Source organism: Microcebus murinus, chromosome 11 (assembly GCF_040939455.1).
Source record: "Microcebus murinus isolate Inina chromosome 11, M.murinus_Inina_mat1.0, whole genome shotgun sequence".
Classification (NCBI taxonomy): Eukaryota; Metazoa; Chordata; class Mammalia; order Primates; family Cheirogaleidae; genus Microcebus; species Microcebus murinus.
In genome coordinates, this window is record NC_134114.1 from 10446660 (window position 1) to 10469138 (window position 22479).

General features: G+C 38.6%; 1 protein-coding gene across 1 annotated transcript in view; it reads right to left on the reverse strand.

Moving 5' to 3' along the window:
* DNAH5 (dynein axonemal heavy chain 5) overlaps positions 1-22479 on the reverse strand; it is a 259158-nt gene that overhangs the window by 159772 nt on the left and 76907 nt on the right. The window contains exons 10-17 of the mRNA XM_012790275.2: positions 20103-20225; positions 19334-19549; positions 16470-16577; positions 15365-15450; positions 14563-14884; positions 13504-13710; positions 7979-8150; positions 4159-4304 (exon numbers count right to left, since the gene is read on the reverse strand). Of these exons, the coding sequence (XP_012645729.2) occupies positions 4159-4304; positions 7979-8150; positions 13504-13710; positions 14563-14884; positions 15365-15450; positions 16470-16577; positions 19334-19549; positions 20103-20225 (1380 nt within the window). The remainder of the gene's footprint in view (positions 1-4158; positions 4305-7978; positions 8151-13503; positions 13711-14562; positions 14885-15364; positions 15451-16469; positions 16578-19333; positions 19550-20102; positions 20226-22479) is intronic.

Genomic DNA, 22479 nt, shown 5'->3' on the forward strand with positions numbered 1-22479 from the left:
CCAATACAATAGATGACAGAGTCTCCAAGTCCAGCCTCTGTAGTTTGAGCAGTGTTGTTTGTGTGACATGTGGTTGAGCATTGTCTTGCAAAAGGATTAGCCTGTCTCTATTGACCAACCTCAGCTGCTTAATTGCAAGCTTCCTCATCATTTTGTCCAATTGGTTGCTGTAGACATCTGCTGTAATCAACTGACCAGGTTTCATGACGCTGTAGTGGATAATACCAGCACTGGACCACTAAACAGACACCATTAGCAATTTTTGAGAAATATTCCATTTTGGACTGTGTTTCAGCACTTCATCTTTATCTAACCATAGTGCCAAACACTGTGATTGTCAAAAAGAAACCATTTTTCATCACAGGTAACAATACAGTGTAGAAATGGCTCTCCTTTATGTTGTGACAGCAAAGAAAGGCAAGCTTCGAGACGATTTCTCTTCTGACACTCATTTAATTCATGTGGAACCCATCTATCTGGCTTCTTTACCTTGCTGATTTGTTTCAAATGGTCCAACATTATTGGAATAGTAAAGTCAAACCTTGCTGCTAATTCACGTGTAGGTCAAGATGGATTCCCTCCCATGACAGCTTTCAGCTCGTCATTATCCACCTTGGTCTCAGGTCACCCACATGGCTCATTTTCAAGATTAAAATCACCAGACTGGAACTTCTCAAACCATGGACATACTATGCATTCATTAGCCGCATCCTTCCCAAACACATCATTGATATTTCAAGCTGTCTGTGCTGCATTGGTTACACGACGGAATTTATATTTGAAAATAACTCAAATATTTTGACTTATCCATGGTTTCACAAAAATTGCTCTTAAAAAAGTTGAAAGATAATTACAAGCCATATGTATGTTTGAAAGACTGAGGATGTACCTTCACAGTAAACATAAAACAAGAAGTGTCAAGGTGAAATGTCAGAGATATCAACTGTCAAACTTATTACTTAAGGAAATCAGACATTCCATACTTAATAACCTAATAGTTCTAACAGGATTGTTTAAATTTCTTAATTCTTTCTAAGAAAAAAAACGCAATCATAAGGCCGGGCGCGGTGGCTCACGCCTATAATCCTAGCTCTCTGGGAGGCCGAGGCGGGCGGATTGCTTGAGGTCGGGAGTTCGAAACCAGCCTGAGCAAGAGCGAGACCCCGTCTCTACTATAAATAGAAAGAAACTAATTGGCCAACTAATATATATAGAAAAAATTAGCCGGGCATTGTGGCACATGCCTGTAGTCCCAGCTACTTGGGAGGCTGAGACAGAAGGATCGCTTGAGCCCAGGAGTTTGAGGTTGCTGTGAGCCAGGCTGACGCCATGGCACTCACTCTAGCCTAGGCAACAAAGCAAGACTCTGTCTCAAAAAAAAAAAAAAACACAATCATAAAAATGTAAGCAGCACAGAAATATAAAGCAGAATATAAACAGAATGAGGACAAAGTAGTAAAGCAGTAATAAATGGATTTATTTAAATATCCGCTATGTTAAACAAAGTAAATCAAAGGCACTGCCTCCACTCATCCTGTGTCCTTCCAATAACTCTCACCTGTGATGGCACCAGACATTGAAAACCACCAAAATGGTCTGTCTTCCAATCCTGAGTGATCTCCTCCTTGACCAACCAGTGTGAAACTCCAACATTTCTTCATTCCCTGGATGCTTCAGGAACCTGCTAGACCCTATGTTTTCTCCAGGTCTATTCACCCTGACCCCCTGGTTCACACCTGCTCCCAACAAGATGATTTCTCATTTCCACCATTATTTTGCCAATAATCCTTTACTCCTCAGCCTTCCACTGCGCTACCTAGGAGAAGTCTAACTCTAATGAGCCAGGTGACCTACCTACTCCACTGGCACACACAGCCCAGGGCAAGGCAGATGGTTGGCACCAGGAATTCATGTTCCCTGAACTCTACCTGGACCCCTAATGCTACCCAGGAATCATTCTACATGACTGCAATCACCTTCCCCTCCCAGCCCCCAAAATGGCCATGTGCTCGAACCTTCACACCATCCTTCCTCATCGCACTCAGCTAGCGACCTTGACTTCTACAGCACAAGGCACACGGAAGCCACGAAGCAGGAACTCACTCAATGCCTCAGCCCCAAGCCCTCACCCAGAAAACAAATTGGCCTCCATCATGACCCCTGTTCCTCCTGTTTCCATGAAAGCAATTGCTCTCCTTTTATTCAAGAATAATCCCACACCCTGAGTTCTGAATCGCAGCTGCTCCTACTGCCTCAGCGACTGTGCTCACCAACTACACCCTTTCTTCCTCTCTACTTGATTTTCTACTTCAGCATATGAACATACCTGTTGTACTTCAACTCAGCACCTTTCTCCAGCTACAACAACATGCTTCTTTACCTCAGGGCCTTTGCACATGCTGTTCTCTCTACCTGGAATGCTCAGAGATGTTCACAGGGCTTGCTCCCTCAATTCCTTTGTTCACATATAACCACAGAAGTCATCTCTGACAGTGAACATAAAATCACAACTTTCGGTCAGGTACTCCTTTGCTCTATTATCTTCTTCAGTTTTCTCCATTGAACGTATCACCACCAGATGTGTTGTTTGCTTACTGGCTTTTCTATTTGTTTTTCTGTGTTCTCCACTTTAAAGTGGGCTCCATGACAGCTGGAATTTCATCTGTTTGGTTTACTTCTGTATCTGCAGTAGTGGTTTGCATAGGAGCTCCACAAAAGTTGTTGATGGAATAAATGAATTATGAAAAGTAAACAAATTCAAGAGAAATCATTCACTTATATTGGTAATCAAAAATGCAAATTAAAATTATGTTCCATGATTGAGCTATTTAAGCTAAAATTAGTAAAACATGAGGAAACCGTGTTCGTTAGAAGGTAGTGAAATTGGTACTATTGCATTGCTGGTGGCATTGTAAGGTGATTAACATCCTTGCTTTAAAAGCAATTTAGCTACAGATATAAGAGCTATCAAATAAGGCCATACTCTTTGACACAATAATCCTATTTGGGGGGAGGAAATAATCTTAAAGGGAAAACAAACCATGATACATATGTATATTCATTGCAGCTCTCGGCAAAATAGCAAAACTTTGGAAGCCATCTAAATGTTCAGAAATAAGAAACTGGTAAGTTACGGCGCATCAACTCAACAGAATATTCTGAAGGCATCACTCTGATGGCGCCTATGAAAACCATACAGCAACATGAAAAAGATTTTGTGAAGAAATGTTAACTGGAAGGAAAAAAACAAACATGATTCCAAACCTTCTGTGTGTATATAGGAATCACAACTTCGTGAAAAGGTATAAAATACATTAAAATTATAACAATGACAGTGTAATTGGTAAAAAAAAAAATTCTATTTTTTCCGTTTTTAAAATAGTTGACGCTGAGTTCTGTGAGTTCTCCTAGTGGGAGTGGCCTTAGGGACCCCTCATATTAAAATCATGATTGAAGAGTCTTTATCAACAGGACGCCCAACAGGAATATCATAAATGATACCAAATTGACATGCCTGAAGGGGACTTCGTGTAACCCTCCTGGTACAGGGAAGAAAATGTTCCATTTGCAAATAAGTTTGAGAAGTAATGGGTTACAGTGAGTTACATAGAGATCTTCTGAGGCTGTTTAATATGTCAATAAGGGTGTTAATGTGTAATGAATCTGTAAGTACAGTCTTCACCCTAAGCAGTTTGCATACCTCCCTGCCTTTCCCAGAATTCCTAGCGATGGCTCCAGAATTGTCTGCCATGGAACACCAGTTTGGGAAAACCTCCTCTATGGAAATGTCTAAGGAAACCCTATCCAGAAGCTATGCAAAATAATTTTTCATTAATTAATCCTAGCTTACTAGAAGCTCTTCTGCAAAATAGCTCTATTCTTCACAAAAAATGGAAAAATTAGAAATGTATTCCACAATTTCTCTCCCATTGACCTGAAAAGAAAGAATTTATTCCTCATATCTAAGTAACTGCTTAGATACACTTCTCTTCATATTTAAATTATTATCAGAGGATTCCATGCTCGAATCACATCTATCACAGGGCATCAAAAGTAGAGGAAAAAATCCTAATTTGTGCTTCAAAAAAAAAAAAACGCAGGTTATAGAAAAATGTATGGCAAAAAAAATCAAAATTAAAATACCAATATTCTAATAACCTTTGTCATTTGGAGAAACTGTTCACAGGTGAGTGGCTCCTCCTGGGGAAGCTGACAAAGAGGCGTGCTGCTCATTTCTTCTAGCACGGCATCGATGCGGAACTCAATCAAGTCATTGACCCTGTCAAGCAGCAACTCCAGGTCCTCTTTGGAAAAATAAAAGAGATTAAGTAAAGCATTTTGTCTGGGGAAAAAAATCAACACTTGACTAAACGTCAGTAGTAAAATCAGGATTAAAGATTCTCAGTTTTTGGCCCCCTGGTGTCCCACTGTTTCACACGTGGCTGTCTCACCCTGCTCCTTCCTTAACCAGTTCCCAGCTCCCAGCCTGCCTAACCCCGTCTCACACTTGAAGACCCAGCTCCGGAGCACCTGGCCCAAGAGGCTTCCCGAGAATCTGCATGCATACAAGTGGTCTCCTCCCCCGGTACTGCGGCAGCAGCCAGAGCATCCTTCCAGCTCTGTGAACACCATCCTGTCTACCCATGGGTCTTATCTTCTTCCGGAATTCATCTTCTTCATCCTCACATCTTCAGCGTTTATCCCTGTGCCTACTCCACAGGAGGTACTCAAGAAATATTACTGAAGTGAAAGTCCCCTACTTTTTCTTTTACTGTTAATATTCCAGGGTACCTTTCTTCAGTTGGGCTGAAGTAATATTGAACACTAAGTTCCATGGATGAAAAGGCCTGAAGGACACTGACAACAATTTTGCATCAACAGTAAGAGTGATGGCAAATGGAGATCCATCTAAGGGGTAATGCATTTTTCCATGGATAGCATATATTAGCAGTAATATCTCTCTGTTTCTAATACTACTTTCTCCTAGGAAATAAAGTTGAAATTGAATACAGAAAAATCAATGTTATATACTCATGATGTATCAGAGACATAAACACTTCCTTAAGTAAATATCTTTACTTCCTAAATAATACGAGCCTAAAGGTTTTCAATCATTTCTAAGCTAATTATGAAAGAGGCTACTCAAAATACCAGATAGTTCTGCCTGATAAACTCATTCAGTGTTAAAAGAGAGCCAACACATTTATTTAAGCCTGTGTGCTCAATAAAATTCTTTACTCTTTCTAACTGACTGATTCTTCAAAGCACCTTCAAGGACATTTGTGGTAAACTGAAAAAACAGTCCCCACACTGTCTGGATGCTAATCACCTGTGAATGTTACCTTACATGGCAAAAGAGATTTTGCACATGTGAACAAGTTAAGGATCTTGTGATGTGAAAGTTGTCCTGGATCATCCAGGTGGGGCCAATATGGTCATAAAGGTCCTTATACTAAGGAGGCAGAAGGGACAGAGTCAGACAGAAGAACTGTGACCATACAAGCACAAAAGCAGAAAGAAAGAGATTGGAATGCTGGTGGCTTCAAAGATGGAGCAACCATGAGTCAACCAGCATAGGCAGGCTCTGGAAGCTGGAAAAGGCTAAAGAAAGAATTCTCCCTGGAGCCTCCCAAAGCAGCCATCCCTGAGGACACCTTGATTTTAGCCCCATAAAACTCATTTTGGACTTCTTACCTTCATCATTGTGTTATTTTAAGGCACTAAGTGTGTTGCACATTATCACAATAGCAATAAGAAACTAATGCAACAACGGTTTATGCATAGAATGTACAAAATCATGTCTGTAGAAGTCCTGTTTGTAATTTTGAAGAGTGACCGATACACTCTTCAATGCATGATGCAAATGACCACTGATAAGTAGGAGAGCTGTCTCACTAATCCAATAAAGAATCCAACTGTTCTTGAGATTTAATGTAGTTTGTTTCCCAAAGAACTTTAATCTTTACTCTACTTTAGTTCCTTAATACAAATTACAAAAAGAGAAACAGAATACAAGAACTAAGAAGAAACTATCTCCTTGTCTCCAGCTAATACTCTAATAAAATATCCAAATTGTTAACACTCTAACCCTAATATTCTCTAGGGAGAATATTACTAAATTCTACCTGGGTAGCCTATTCTAATTTGGTTGTGATAATTCATATCATTAAGTTTTTATACACTTTATAAATGCCTCTTTAGAAAATTTTTAGCCAATTTCCTCTTATTTTATTTCCCGGGGAAATGTGTTTTGGAAAGAATATTAATTTCGAGAAACAAAACTGGGTTCTAAACTTATCTTTATTGCTTACATCTATGTAACATTAGAAGCCATTTAGCATCTCTGGCTTGATATCCATTCACATTCAAAAACTCCTTTATAATTTGTCTTTGGATATAGCTCCCAATCTATAAATCAAGACAAAGATGAGGCTAGAGGATTCAACCACAATTTCTCACTTTACTTCCCCCAAAACTAGTACTTCTCAAGTATTCTGGAATGTAAAGCACTTGGTTATTAAGTAGCTGGGCCCTTCTGAGCCCTAAGTTATTAATATCTGGAAGGTACAGTGAAAACCTACTGATAAGACAAGCTCTTGACAACTTAGATTATAAATAGACTAGGTACTACTTCAGCAGCCATAAATATCACAGCAAGACAAAAACCTGCTGAAAAAAAGAGTGGATAAAAGGAAGCACCACAGTAGGTATCTAGAAGGGAGGGCCAAGGAAGGGATAATGCAGAAATGAGGTGATGGCATCAAGGGGGAGGAATGGGATTAGGATTATAAAGAAATGGAAAGAAACTAATTATATTAAAAATATTGCAGTTATGAATCTGTAAGTGTATGGGTGTCTGCTACACATCCAACTGAGAATAATATAAAAGAAGTATAAGAAACAGCCTGATTTTCAAGTCCTTTGCAGCCAGTTTAGGGAGAAAGATGAAACTATACTAAACGATTAGAAGACAACCAAAATATAGAGACTCTGTACACTTGAAGCTCTGACTCGAGGGGGGCGGAGTGGCATGGGCAATATACGTAACCTTAACATTTGTACCCCCATAATATGCTGAAATAAAAAAATAATAATAATAAAATAGAGAGAGAGAGACTCTGGTCCCAACTGTAAACACAAGAGGAGGTCACAGAAGGAAGTGGCCACATAAGGTAAAGTAGTCATCGTAGACTTCTTGGGTGCAGGCCATGCAGAGGAGAAGGGGAGGGCATTGGGTAGGAGAGGAGAATGGCAACGTCTGTCTTCATGAAAACACCCTACATTACCATGCTCCAAACTGTGTTCTGCTGCCTACCACAGAAGACCTGTTCTCCTGGAAAGCAGCCAAGGAATTCTGGGAAATGCCACATGCAAGAGCCCACAGTCGGAGCCTCGCGGGACACTGGCATATTAAAGGCTCCCAAAAGTCCTCCAGAAAAGAAACCTGTCTGACTGCTTAACCTGAATCTCCCAGATGCATTTGCGTCCCTTCTTTGCAGCACACCTGTACACACTCTCGAAAGTCATAGTTTCTGGGATATACTACCTCTCATATATTTTAAAGAGTATTATGTCCTTCATTAAGGAAAAATAGTGTTTATCTAAACTTTTTCATTTATCCTGCTGTTCAGCACTCTATCCAAATTTCCACATCTTTCAAAATCAGGGTCTCAAAATATACTAATTTATTTGTGTAAAAAGCTGAATAGCTCTAAAAATCCTTTAAATCCTAATGTCTAAAACTAAAAATAATTAAAAATATGTGGTTAATCCCTAGGGATAAAATGAAATAGTGAGTATATCTAGGCTCCAGGAAATTACTGAAGTCATATACTTAGGACAATTCCTTATGAAACAGCTTAAGAATAACACCCTTTACTTCATTATTTATATCAGCCTATTGGTAAGATGTTATACAACAGATGCTAAGAACTCAGCCTTTAAAACTGAGAAATTGTAACTACCTAGACAAACTTACTGATCTTTGCGAAAGCGTTTTCTAAATACATCTCAATATTCAGTGACGTCCAGGTCAGGGCAGCCAAGCCGGGCTGGAGGGTTTCGTCCACTTTGGCCAAATGAGGGACCATCAGCTGCTCAATGGTGGGAGGCATTTTTGACTTCACTCTCTGATATTCAGCCAGCATCATCTGCAATGAAATAGGGGTTAATCAATTAATATCTCACTTTTAGTATCTTTTTTTTTTTTTTTGCTAAAAGAAATTTTTTATTTTTTTATTTTTTTTATTTTTTTATTTTAGCGTATTATGGGGGTACAAGTGTTAAGGTTACTTTTATTGCCCATGTCCCCTCCCCCCTCAAGTAAGAGCTTCAAGCATGTCCATCCCCCAAATGTTGCACATCTTACTCATTGTGGTTGTATACGCCCATTCCCTCCTCCTCCCTCCCACCCTTCCGACACCTTATAAATGTTACTCCTATATGTCCACTTGGGTGTTGATCCGTTAATACCAATTTGCTGGTGAGTACATGTGGTGCTGGTTTTTCCATTCTTGAGATATTTCACTTAGTAGAATGGGTTCCAGCTTTATCCAGGAATATATAAGAGGTGCTATATCACCATTGTTTCTTAAAGCTGAGTAGTACTCCATGGTATACATATACCACATTGTATTAATCCACTCATGAATTGATGGGCACTTAGGTTGTTTCCACAGCTTTGCAATTGTGAATTGTGCTGCTATAAACATTCGAGTCTCATTTTTATACAAAACAATTACTTTTTTTTAGCGTCCAACTGTAGGACTACTCGAATAGCCTAGCAGGCAGACTAGCCAAAAACAAAAATGAAGGAAAGAAAAGAACAGAACAGAAGACAAGGACTTTCTCCATAATTAAAAATTTATAATCCAATAAAATACAGTTGAAGATGAAAAACAACTTAAGACTAAAAGTTTTTCTCACCTCCTGCACAGCCTAAAAAAGGAGGAAAGCTGAAGTCAAGTCATTTTTCTAAACCGTGTAAAGTCATGGTACAGTGCCTTAGCTTGTGCACCACTCTGCTCATTCATCCAACTGTGTGCACTGGTTGGGCACTGCCTGTGGACTATACTTATCACCCAAAGCATCTGGGTCACCAGAGGTCTACTTCAGTCCTTTGCTGCGACTGTCGGCCAAGTCTTGATGCAAGACCCAAAGCACACAGGGACAGAGTCAGGAACCAGTGTTGATTTCAACAAGTGCCATGGCTTTGAGTATCATCCATAAGCCAAAGACATCTCCAGCCCAGATCTCACTCCTTAAGTCTAGAATCATATATGGCAACTGCCTACTCAATATCTCCACTTGGATAGCTGACAGATGTTTCAAACTTAGTAAGTCAGAAACTGAAGGCCTGTTCTTCTGCCAAAACGTTTTCTGCCCACAGTGGTGACTCCATCCTTCCAGTCCACAGGCCAAGGCTCAGACTCATCCTTGACTCCTCTTTCTCTCTCTCATACACACACCTACCACCCATCAGGATACCTTCTGTGCTCTATACTCAAAAGAGGTTCTGTATCTAACTTGCTTCTACCTCTACTGTTACCACCATCATTGACTCTTACCTAAATTATCCGGATGGTCTCCCATGGTCTCTCTGCCTCCACCCATCCCCTCAGATAAGTCTAGGCTCAAGTTAGCAGCAAGCGTGATCCTTTCAAAATGTTAGGTGGGATCACGTCATTCCTCTGCTTACATGGTTACACAGCTTCCCACCTAATTCAGGGCTCAAGTCTTTGTACAAAGGACTTCGGTAGGTCCTTAGTCTAAAAATACCCACCCAATTTTGTTCCATTACTTCTCTGATCTTATCTCCAACTACTCTTTCCCTCTCTTACCTGTGCCTGCCCTACTATCTTTATTGCTGTCCTCAGGGCCTTTGCATCTCTTTCAAATAACTACTCAAATGCCACCTTCTCAACTAGGCCTATCATGACTACCTATTTAAGATTGTAAACCACCACCAAAATCACTCACACACTTCATCTTCCTATTTTTTTGATAGCAATTATCATTTCATTCTAATAAATTATGTATTTACAATGTGCATTGCTTATTTTCTTCTTATCCAACCAGAATATATGTTCTAAATGAACAGGAATTTTGTCTGCTTTGTTCAATGTGCCTAAAACAATGCCTGGCATATGGAAGATAATCAATCAATATTTCTCTAATTAATTAATTAGAATCAAAGGGAACATTTGTGATCAGAAACTTGTAGATTCTGATCCTCCATTGAAAATTTACCTGTTGTACATTGAACTGTGTCAGTGTTTTGTTTATGTGTTATCATTTTTAAATAGGCTTATTAGTACTTCTAGCCTGCTTTTCAGGGTGATTTCAATATTAATAATCATTAATTATAAGAAACTAACTTTAATGTACCTCTTATATACAATTGTTATTAAGCCTGCATATGTGCATGTTGGTATTACCTTGATAGTAGATCAACATTTCTGCAAGTGTTTTCCCTGCAATACTTGCCCAAGAGATTCTGTTAGGAAAATGGCCCTTTTATAGATAAATTTGAAAAATGTAGCATATAATATCTCCCATCTTGGACAGCCACAATTATTATTAACAATTTTGATAAATCTGCCTTAAGGAAGTAAGAAGCCCTGAGGGGTTTGAGAATTTTGTTAAACCTAGTATTTCCCAAATGGATCTCATAATCCTTTCTTCATATAATACTTTTCTACAATTTCTACAATATTCTTTCAATTCCCATAAAAGCCACTTTAGAAAAGTCTAAATTTGATGGTTCTATTAGCAGCTACTTGCACATTTCCTGAAGCTGGTATTGACTGCTTACCTTTTTTTCAATGCCCATCAGTTATTCCACCTGGAAGCAGTTCTCAGAATCTGCCTCCAGCTGGCTTTCTGCTTCCCACCTTTAATCCCTTAACCCCAGGAGGTATTATTCATCTATTTTACAAAAGAGAAACCCAGGTTTAGAAGGCAATTTACCCAAAGACAAACGGTTTGAATCCTGATCAAATTAGCTTCAGAATCTATACTCCTAACTATTAGCCTGTGCTAGCTCATCTCTTTCTAGTGTCAACTGTCTTCCGAGCAATAGATGAAGAAAACAAACTCTTGGCTACTTTGACATATCCGTAGAAGCCTAAAAACTCTGTTAAATATTCAACACAATAACTCTGCAATACTCTAGATAGGTCCCCCAAACCTGCCAATAGGTCTGCTTTCACCAGCTACTCATGTTCAGTAGGAACTTTAACTCTTTCAACCTCCAAGATAAAAAAATGTCAAGCAGATAATAGTTACTTCCTTGAATTATCAGTCACAACTCTAGTGGTTTTAAAACATCCTTTGATCCTCCTTCCCTCATGGGGTGGGGACTGTGTCCCCTAATTTTAAATCTGGATGGGCTTATGGAGCCCAACAGAGAACAAAAAAGTGATGCTGTGAGATACCTGAGGCTGCCATAAAAGCCACATAGCTTCCTCCTAGTTCACTGTAACACTTGCTCTTGGAACCCTGAGGAATTCTGCTAGCCTGCGGCCTCCATACTCGAAGGCCACAGATAGACACTGTGGTCCACAGTCCCAGGTGAGCGTACCTTCCAGCCATCCCCACCAAAGAACCAGACATGAGATGAAGCCACCCTGGACCTTCCAGATCAAACATCCACCAGCCAAACACCACTAAACAACTTTCACCAATGACATGGAGAACAGAAGAATCACCTAGCCAAGCCCTGTTCAAATTATTTACCTGCAAAGTCATGACATATAATGATATGGTTGTTGTGTTTTCTTTACCTGCAACATATAACTGGAACAACAACTCTGTGGGTAAAACTATCATCACTAATTTTATAGTCTTATAATAATGATTTCCTAGTAAAAACATGATTTCATTTGTAAATGTATAGATTGACTAAGTGATTTTCTAATGTGCAGAAAGAGCCTAAAAGGGAATCCTAACAGGCTGACTAGTATTTCACGAGTCTACATTTGAGAAATGTCTGTCCACTGTCAACATTAACTTTTTAATACAGCATGGAGTGGTGGCCAAACAGGAGACTCCAAGTCTGGGCTTTGCTCTTAATTCTGCCACTCACTGGCCATGAGACCTTGGCTAAGTCATTTCAATCCTCAGAGCCATGGTTTTGTCATCTATATGATAAAATAATAATATTATGCCCTACTTACCTAACACAGTGGTGGAAAAGATCAGGTGAAATGATGAGCATGAAAAATGGCTTAAAATGTAAATCACTACACAAACACATGAACTTAGGGTTACAGTATGATGTTAACCACTAAGAAATTTTAACAATGATTTCCATGTTGTCAAACATCATGGCCACCTCTCTGATCCCATCTTTCTTGTCTCCTGGGCAGCAGCACTTGTCACTGGTGACCAGTACTTCCCTCATCAGGCTTTTCTTACCCCTGGTGTCCTTAACATTTGGTTTCCTCCCACCTCAAAGGGCAATCCTTAGTTTTATTTGCATAACCATCTTGTCTCAGACCAGTGCTTGGTCCGATGGCCCCCCACTCTTCTCCTTGTTCTCTCCCTGCGATCTCCTTCAGGACAATGACATTAAACAGCACTATATTCTGATAACTCTCAAAAGTATGCCACCAAGTTTGACTTCTTTATTGAACTCCAGAGTTACATACCTACCTGCATGGATAACATCTCCACCTGGATGTCTAAAAAGTATCTTGTACTTAATGATTGGAGCTATTGATTCCCTCCTGCCCCTCCAAATAAACTAGTTGCAGTCTTTGCCATCTCCATAAATGGACCTCTGCATATTATTGTGCAAGTGACACAGAATGCAACCTGCACAGCACTATGTGGCAGCCCTACTTCAATTCACTGAGTTGTTCACAGCAAAAACACAGGAATTACCCTTGAGTTTTTTTCATAACCTGCCTGTTGATATAATTCTCTAAATTCTCTGATCGACTCTGCTGCTATCCTGATTCAAGCCCCAGTTATCTTCATCCTGGGCCAGTGCAAACTGGCTTCCCACTGACACTCTTTTCCCCCTTAACATACAATTTCTACCCAGCTGCAAGAATGGCTTTTATTATAAAAGGGATCATGCCTTTTTCTCCAGCTCAAAATTTTCTATTGATTTCTAGTACCCTCAAAATAGAACCCTAAACTTCTAATCTCTACCCGAAGATATATAATGACCTGGTTCCAGCCAACCCTACAGCCTTAGTCCATGTCCCTGGCCACTCCCTCCACTCCATTTCTGCTTCTCAAAAGTGACATGACACCAATTTTTTTTTTTTTTTTTTTTTTTTTTGGAGACAGAGTCTTGCCCTGTCACATGGGCTAGAGTACAGTGGCATCAGCCTAGCTCACTACAACCTCAAACTCCTGGGCTCAAGCAATCCTCCGGCCTCAGCCTCCCAGAGTGCTAGGATTACAGGCGTGAGCCATCGCACCCAGACATATCACCAAATATTTTTAAACACCACAGTCTAGAGCTAGACAAGAAGCAGGGGAAATGCATACCTTCATGTTACTGAAGTTCTTTTTGTATGTATCTCGTTTCTGGAAGAGGGCAGCTGCAAAGGGTGAGACCTCCAGACCCATCTGCGACATGCACTCTGTTTCTCTAAATAAGGTTAATATCTGAGGATCAAAGTTTACAAACAATTCCCCTGTGCCTGGAGCCTTCACCAATAAAGAAGCCTGAAGACCTATGTGAATTTCTTCAATCTGTGGGAAGAAATCAACATTGTTACCATTAGAAATTTCAGTGCATACACAGAGTATCGAGCTCAGCCATCTCTGGGAATGAGGATCACTAAGAATTCTTCCATGGATTTGTGCTTCTTAAATTAAAGGGAATGAGATCGTTCACTCTTCCCCTAAATTCACTCTCAAGAAGCAGCATTCCAGTTCTTGGTGCTGACATGGCACAATCAACTCAATCAAACATTTCAGTCATGAGTCCCACACTGGCAGGTAAGTGGCCACTACAGAAGTGGTACCTTCACAACAGCTATTTAGCTCCCTGACACCTTTATGCCTACTCAACTATTTTTCCTAATAAAAGTTTCACAAAATCTACTAAACTCAGGCTTTATTTATCTAGAAAGGCAATGACAGCCACAGAGTCATCACATCCTGCCAATCAACAGAGAAATACAAGTATTGGTAGAGATAATATGATTAAGCACTAGTACAGCCAAAAAAAAATCTGAGACTTTGTTTAACAGACATACTTGTGTTGACTGACACATTCAAGATCTGACTGCATTTTTCAAAGAAAGATATCCTAGCCAATCAGGTAGGGGAATCAATTAATAAGATGATCCCACTTAGAAGTTTGTAAATTAAAAATAGGTTTGTGTAACCTGGCTTATGTTTTTTTTCTCAAAATCAATAATTTTTGTTTTCCTGGACATTCTACATGCTTTGACTGATTACTCAGAGTCAACTGAACTGTCTTATAAAATACCCACAACTCCAGCTTTCTGCAGGAATAAGCCCATCAAAAGCTAGAGAGGGGGTTCCCAGAGTTCCGACAATGGAGACCTCTAGAGGAGTCGAAGTGTACAGACTCACCTGCCGAAGCCACGCCCTGTGGTAGAGGACCTCAAACTCCAGCAGGACCTTGGCCATCCTGTTGTAGCTGCGAATTACAGGCTTGGCTTCAGCCGTGCCCAGAACAGTCGGGTGCCGCTGGAAAAGCTGCATGGGCTGCTGGATCCTGTGGAAGAGCTGGCGGGCCCACAGGATCTTCCCCGCGACGGGAGGCTGGTCTCGGGCCAAAGGAGGGTCGTATTTCTGCTTTGTGTACATCTTTGAAATCATGTCAATGTCAGCCCCATAGTTCTCGAGGATAAGTCGGTATTTGTCATCAATACCAAGATTGGGTATGTTCAACCTGAATTTTTTTTAAAAAGTAAAAAAAAAAACTTAAATTCATGGAAAGGTATCTAGTAATCTCATTAATATTTATTTTAAAACAAATGCTAGTGGAAAAGAAGGAGATACTGGTGCAGCGTATTAAAAGGAGCAAAATAATACCCATCCTTCAAATGTAGGCAAAACTGTTAATTTAGGAATAATTTTTTCAAATTACTTAAACATTAAGAAATGCTTGCTATAGTTGCAAGGTACTTCGAAGCTAAGAGTATTCTCTATTTGTAGAAATAAAATAAATCCTTAATCCTCAAAAGGATTAATCCTCTTAATCCTCCAGAGAACTTAAAAACCTGTGGCATTGTGACCCATATTGTCAAAAGAGGTTTCTCTCCCATTAGAATATGAAATAATAATAATAGTGATGATAATGAAAGCTGAACTATGTTCACATTGCCCCAATTCTAGAAATGGAACTTAGAAAATTATGTCAGATTTTTACCTTTCAAATTTCTTTAACATACTTAGAGCTTGGTTTGTGTTTTGAATCTTTTCAAATGTAACATCCATGAACTTCTGCAACTCATTCTAAAACAGAGGGAAAAAATCTGATTATGAACAATGAATTAGAATTGGGAATTTCCTATTTTGCAACAAGGTAAAAGAGCTCCCCCCATTCTCTACAAACACATATAATACAGAACAAAATATAACAGAAAATTGAATGAGCTTAAAAGAATGATAAATGCCCAGAACCCAGAAATAAAGAGGGACTCGAGAGCCAGAGCAGTCGTGGGGGTTGGCACCACCGGGTCCTGGGCCAGGCATGTGGCCTTGGCAGGGAAGCCATTGGGGCTTTGTCCCAATGGAGAGAGGAGCTGTGGGGTCCTAACACCCCCTGCAGATCCTGCACAAAGCCCGGATCTTTGAAGTGCTGCCTGGTGTAGGCAAAAGGAACTAAATGACTGCTTACAAGTCAGGAAAGCTGCAAAGTGGCTTGACAACTGCCCAGAGCCATGAATGGGGGGGAAAAACAGTCGCCCTACAACAAAGTTCCCATACTTTCTCCATGTGCTTTATGAGACATGGTCTCTGTCACAGCTGCTCACCTTTAGCACTGTAGGGCCAAAGCAGCCATAGAGGATGCACAAATAGGCCACGTGAGTCCAGGGGCTGAGTCAGTCCTAAAACCCCTGTTTCTAAGGCCAGCTGCAGACCTGCCTTTGGACTTTGTTGACCATTAGTTTGAGTTACCTCTGGTCACAATCATTGCTATTGAGTGACAAATGGAAATAAATGTCTACATTATAATAATGCTACCATGTTTCAACAGAAGATGAAAGTTAACTTTCAAATAACTTAAATGGAAGACATGCAGAAGTCTGATTACAGATGATTATCCAAAGCTATATTTATGACCCTTTAATTCCACGAAAAAGAGCCCTCAATTATTAATCTGAAATCACAAAACACAGGCTGAGGTTGCTGTGGGTCACCTCCATGATGAAGACATCTCTGCCTTCTGAATGGGTAATGATTAACAGCATTATACAGAAAGGAAAAAATAAACACACGAGTGTCAACGGGAATTTTATTATTCAACCTACATGAAGGTCATTAGTCTGCTTGCAAAACTCTTCATAATCTTGGTCAAAATCCATTTTCCGCTGGTCTAAGAAATTATATTCTTTTTTCTTTATGGTCGCAACAATGCCCTGAAATATTATGAAAGAAATAAGACAATATTTCAACATTCTTTTTATATATATATATATATTTTTATTTCAGAATATTATGGGGATACATGGAGAACCTATACCTTAACTCCCAAAAAAATCACTTTAACAGAAACCTTATTTCTTTAATTACATTATAATTAATCACATTGCTTAGTGTTTACTATTTTATAGGCAGTATGATGTTGCCATGCTGCATTCAAAGAAATCATTTGGAAAGCATTTTCATGAGGTTTTATGTATTTTTGAAAAAATAAAATAAAAACCACATCTAAAAATTAAGAGAGGCATTCTCTCTAAAAATGTCTTGTTAATCATATCTGAAATGATAAAAGAGAGGGCCAGAGTAGAATTTTACTAAAATATTTTTGTTGAGAAGTTTAAATCTTCTCAAAAAATAAATAAGGCTTTAACAGAACACAAACAACATAGGGAGAAAATAATTATATTATAATATCTACAGACGAATTACTATCACCCGAGCCTCAAATACCTTAAACTGTCAAACCACAATCTACCACTTAAAACTTCTCTGGAATAAATTGCTTCCCAGTGCCCTGCAAAGCTGCAGTCTGTGACTATGAAAGTACAAATTAGGCAGTTCATCTCCTTGAAAATACTATTATCAGGAGCTTTGTTTGCTCCGAATAATGAGCTATAATGCTCTGTGCTCATTCTTAACCAGGTACTAAGCCATTCTCAAACTCAGGTGCCCACATTGTTGACAAAGGCATATAATTTTTATGAAGAATATTGGGCTTCCTTCTACAGTCTCCTCTTCAAAGTCATTCCCATTTCAACATCAATTCAAATGTCTCCATAGACAAAAGTCTATAAACTACACAACTTCTTGAATCAAGTTTACTAGTTGAAACAATCCACCCTTTCATGTTGCGTAACTACAAAATTTGTTCTATTTAGAGAAGTATGGAAAAGCTACATTAACTACATTTGGATGTAGTAATTTAAAAGATTCGAGGACCTGAGGAACTCCTACTCTAACGATTGGATTAGAGTCTTAAGAGTATTAAGTTAGATAAATAAAATAATTAATGGAGACTTTTAAACCAATTAATCAAACTCAATATAATTGATCATTTAATTGATAGGTATTTATTTCACATCTATTATGTGCCAGTAAACTCTAAAGATACAAAATGAACAGAACGGACAAATGTTACTGCCCTCGGGTAATTTATATACTTGGTGGAGAACAGGGGTGAGAATATATGTTAGTCACAAATAAATGGTGATCATTTCAGACAGTGATAAAATGAGTAATGTGACCTAGAGTGATTGAGTTGAAACAGAGGTTGAAGAAAACTGAATTGAGAGGGTCATTTAAATCAGGATCTGGAGGCCAAAGAACAAGTAATCATGTGATGGTCCAAAGGCAGAACTTCCCAGAAGAAAAGGCTCTGCAAGCCCTAAGTGAACTGAACTACTCCCCAGTGTCCAAAGATTATCAGATAAGAAAAAAGCAGAGGAGGAAGCTGGGGGTGGGGGTGGTCAGGGCCTCAACAACCATGCAAAAAAATGCAAAATTCATTTCTGCAGATGCAATTTTGAGCTCCTAATATTGACACTAACACGTGAAATCCTTACTTTATGCTTTCATGCACCATCCACATTTTATCTCACTGCCCTCTGGTGTGTCCATGTTAACCTGTATTTCACTTTATATTTTCTAAGCAATTTCCCGGTATTTTTATCAGGTTAGAACAGACTTCTTACCTGAATGTTGATGTACAGTTCAACTTCATATTTGAAAATAAACTTTGACATGTGTTCCTAAGCTATTTTTTCATTATAAATAGAAAATGATTTCTAAAATTCCAAACTGAAAAATAAATGAATGTATTCCCTCTTTGTCTTGAAAAGCTGCCACTTTCAAAGTACACACCACATACCTTAAATGTTTCCTGCTATATAAAGGTCTTTCTTTTTCTCTCCCAAAACTTGGTATACTTGAGAAATGAAAATGATTCCTTATATTGGGCTAACATGTTGGAGTACAAAAATTAATGTGTGGCAGTTATTTATATAATCCTTTTCAAATTCAAGTACAAAAAAAATAATTTAAGTTTTTGTGTCACTGTCCCCAAACGAGAAAAAATTGACCATATCCACATTAAGAATTTAAAACACATTTTGTTTGTAAATTGTTCTTTTTAATCTTAAAGTTGTTATTGAATTATTGTGCCCATTTTCAAAACTAAGATTAGTCACACAGATATCCTCACAATATAAAGTAGCTGAAAATCAAAATAATTACGAATGTTAGAGATAGAATAAATCTGGTTCTTTATATTTTTTTAACATGTGTCCAAATAAAATTGCTTAAATGCAGAGATAATCAGATGCCACTCAGAACTTGATGTCAAGTAGTAGCTGACACAGTATATTCTTCATTAAACATTTCTTGCATAAATAAATGAAATAATAAGTTACAATTAGACATTTTTCTTACACTGCTAATGACAATACTTTTTCCTAATGGTGACTAATTTTAGACTATTGGACCGTCATTCTTATAACCATGCACCTGAAAAGAACATATTAGCACCATTTCACAATTCTCAAATAAATCTAATTTCCTCATTGTTAAAGGGCCATGAGATGATATTTTACACTATAGACTGATGCTTTGAATCATTCTAAATACAGTTATTTGCATAAAATATTAAAGTTTAGTTGTGGATAATGATAGCAAATATAGTTTTAAAGCATAATACCTGGTATTTAGTGACCATGTCTCCCAGCCCTTCAATTGTAGAATCTTGCAGGACTGAATATGTCTTGAAGGTTGTAAAGATGTCTATTATCTTGGCAAGCCGTCGATGAAAGGTTTCGAATTTTCCAAAAATGTACATCTCACTAAATTCAAATTGTTTTGCATTTGGATCTTGCTTAAGTTTTTGTTTTGTCTTGTGAAAGCAGTTCTGGTATTCCTTAAGATCAAAAAATATACATAGAAGAAAGGGAACATGATAAATGTATTGACTTTATTTTCTTAAGTGAAGGCTACAGCAAAATTAGGATAGAATTGCCAGACTTTTCAAAGTTTCATGGCTTTGCATATGCTCACCCATCAGCCTGAAATGTCACCTTTTCCCATCCTCCAATCTAGCAAACTCTCAGTTATTCATGATATAACCCAAAAGTGTGGCTTTCCTCCCTTGGTCCCACTATTTTGGGAATAGCATCACTCTATGTCTATCTCCCCATTCATCTATAAGATGCTCAATAAAAACTACCTCATCTTAGTCTTCTTTGTATCTCTAGAACTTAGTGTGGTATCAAGCCATAGTAGGCTCACAATAGGATAGAAAAAGTGAATAAATTTTCTGGGAAGGCTTATTAACACTCAATTGTCTTAACAGTAAATAATTACTGTTCTTTTTAGCAACCAATAATATAACTGCTAAATGACTTAAGATGGACTCAGCAAAAATAACTTAAAAATAATAAGACATCTAAATATATTACTAAGCTGACCATTACCTGCTTCAGTTTAATTGCAGATAATATTTTTTCCACAACAACATCCTGTGGCTGGTTCCAGATGGAAGCGGTTCCATTGTTGGTAATATAGGCTTTACATGCAGATATCATCTGATTTGTCACCTGGGATTTTCCAATAAAATGATGTTAAATACATAAAACAGCCTTGGATTATAAATTGGTCTAGAAGGTCCTTAACTCCTCTACCTCTCAGAGTTCACAATCAGCAAACTTGAGCTTGGGGTTTATTTTTTTCCACCACAATGCTGAGCAAGCACTGACTCTTTGATATTGTCAAAATCATGGGTGGAACCACCTTGTTTGTGCAAGATGAATGTCTTAACCAACCAAGGCAGCACTCACTTCCATACCTAATGAGTTTCCTCAATCTCCTTGGGTAGCCTGCTCTAACACCTAAATCACACGTTAGCAGTGCCATGTACAGTACTGTCCACCCTGATCTTTCCATGCCAGCATGATCTGTAGTGGAAATGTCAAAAGAAGTCCACAAAGACTAATGCTAATATTCAAAACCACTAATATGTTATTCATCCCTCCAAACTTTATAAAAATCCTTTGGAGATTTCTTGATTTTTTTTTAAATAAAGTAAAAGGAAAACTAAATGGCTGTACTGTGTTCATGGAATGCTATGGTGCCTAGGATTTGCAGTACAAGGGATGTGGGCATAAGGGGAAACAAGGCTGGTGATGTGTTGAAAGTTGCTGAATCTATGTGGTATGTACGTGGGGGCAGGATACGAGTACCTCTCCTTAGGTACCTACTTCAAAATTTCCATAATGAAAGGGTTTTGAGAACTAGATAAATGGTTGTTTCACCTTTGGTTGTGTGTGGTTTGGACATTTGGCCCTTCCAAATCTCATGCTGAAATTCGATCCACGAGGTTGGAGGCAGGGCCTGGTGGGAGGTGTCTGGGTCATGGGGGCACATCCCTCAGGAATGGCACGGTGCCCCCTAGGAGTTCTCCTCTGTTGGTTCATGCAAGGGCTGGTTGTTTAGAGGAGCCTGGCACCCCCTCCTCCCTCCTGCTCCTTCTGTCCCTCTGTGTGACACGTCTGCTCCCCCTTCACCTTCCACCCTGGTTGGAAGCTCCCTCACCAGAAGGAGATGCTGGTGCCATGCTTCTTGTACAGCCTGCAGAACTGGGAGCCAAATAAACCCCTTTTCTCTATAAATGACCCAGCCTCGGGTACTCCTTTATAGCAGGGCAAAATGGGAAAATACACCTCTTTATTCTAAATCCAGTCTTGCAAATAACATGCATAAAAATCTATATTAATAGCATAAATTGACTTTTGAGTCTCATTTACTCAGGAAATATCCTCGCTAGCCCTAATATGTAGTTTTAAAGTACGAAGAAGTTGGGAATGAATCTGGCATACATCCTTCCTTTCTTCTTGAACTACCTACAGGAGAGAAGAAAGAAAAAAAGGTTTCCCATAGAGCTCTTAATGCTGGAGGTCTGTATTCCCAGGAGGATTTATGCCTCTTACTACACTGGTATTCAGAACACATGTCTTGATGAGTCAAAAATGCATCTATTTTAATACAACATTTAAGATTTTTACCTTGATAATGAAAAGTCATTTACTTCTTAGAGACTCTTCAAAATTGAACTAGCAACAGTGCTTACGAGTTAAGACATAAGGTTTAAGCATCATTATGGGGTTTTTTTTGGCAGAATCATTATAATTGCTTTATAGATTACTGGAATGGTGCAAGTGGCTTTTATTACCATGATTACTGTTCTAATAACACCAAGTAAACAACTGTGGCATCAAATAAATCTGGAACAGTGGCATATGAAATATGAAAAAGGAGATAGCCAGTTAAATATAGTTTTTCTTAATTAAAATTCATCCAACAGAAAAAAATAATATGCTAAATAACACAGGAAAAGAAATTCCAAAAGAGAATCAATTTTTTATTTTTATTATATAAATAACAAAATATTTATTATAATAATTACTTTGAGAAATAATGCTTTATGATTTGCTAGAATCAGCCTCTCACATAAATTTAATTCAATCTCTATTGATAGCCTAAGCCTTTTAAAAAATAGTAAGATATATACACATTGGACTGTGCTAATATGGTAATTTTTAATTATCAAAAAATTGACCATTGCCGGGCGTGGTGGCTCACGCCTGTAATCCTAGCACTTTGGGAGGCCGAGGCAGGCGGATTGCTCAAGGTCAGGAGTTCGAAACCAGCCTGAGCGAGACCCCGTCTCTACCAAAAAATAGAAATAAATTAATTGACCAACTAAAAATATATATACAAAAAATTAGCCGGGCATGGTGGTGCATGCCTGTAGTCCCAGCTACTTGGGAGGCTGAGGCAGTAGGATCGCTGAGC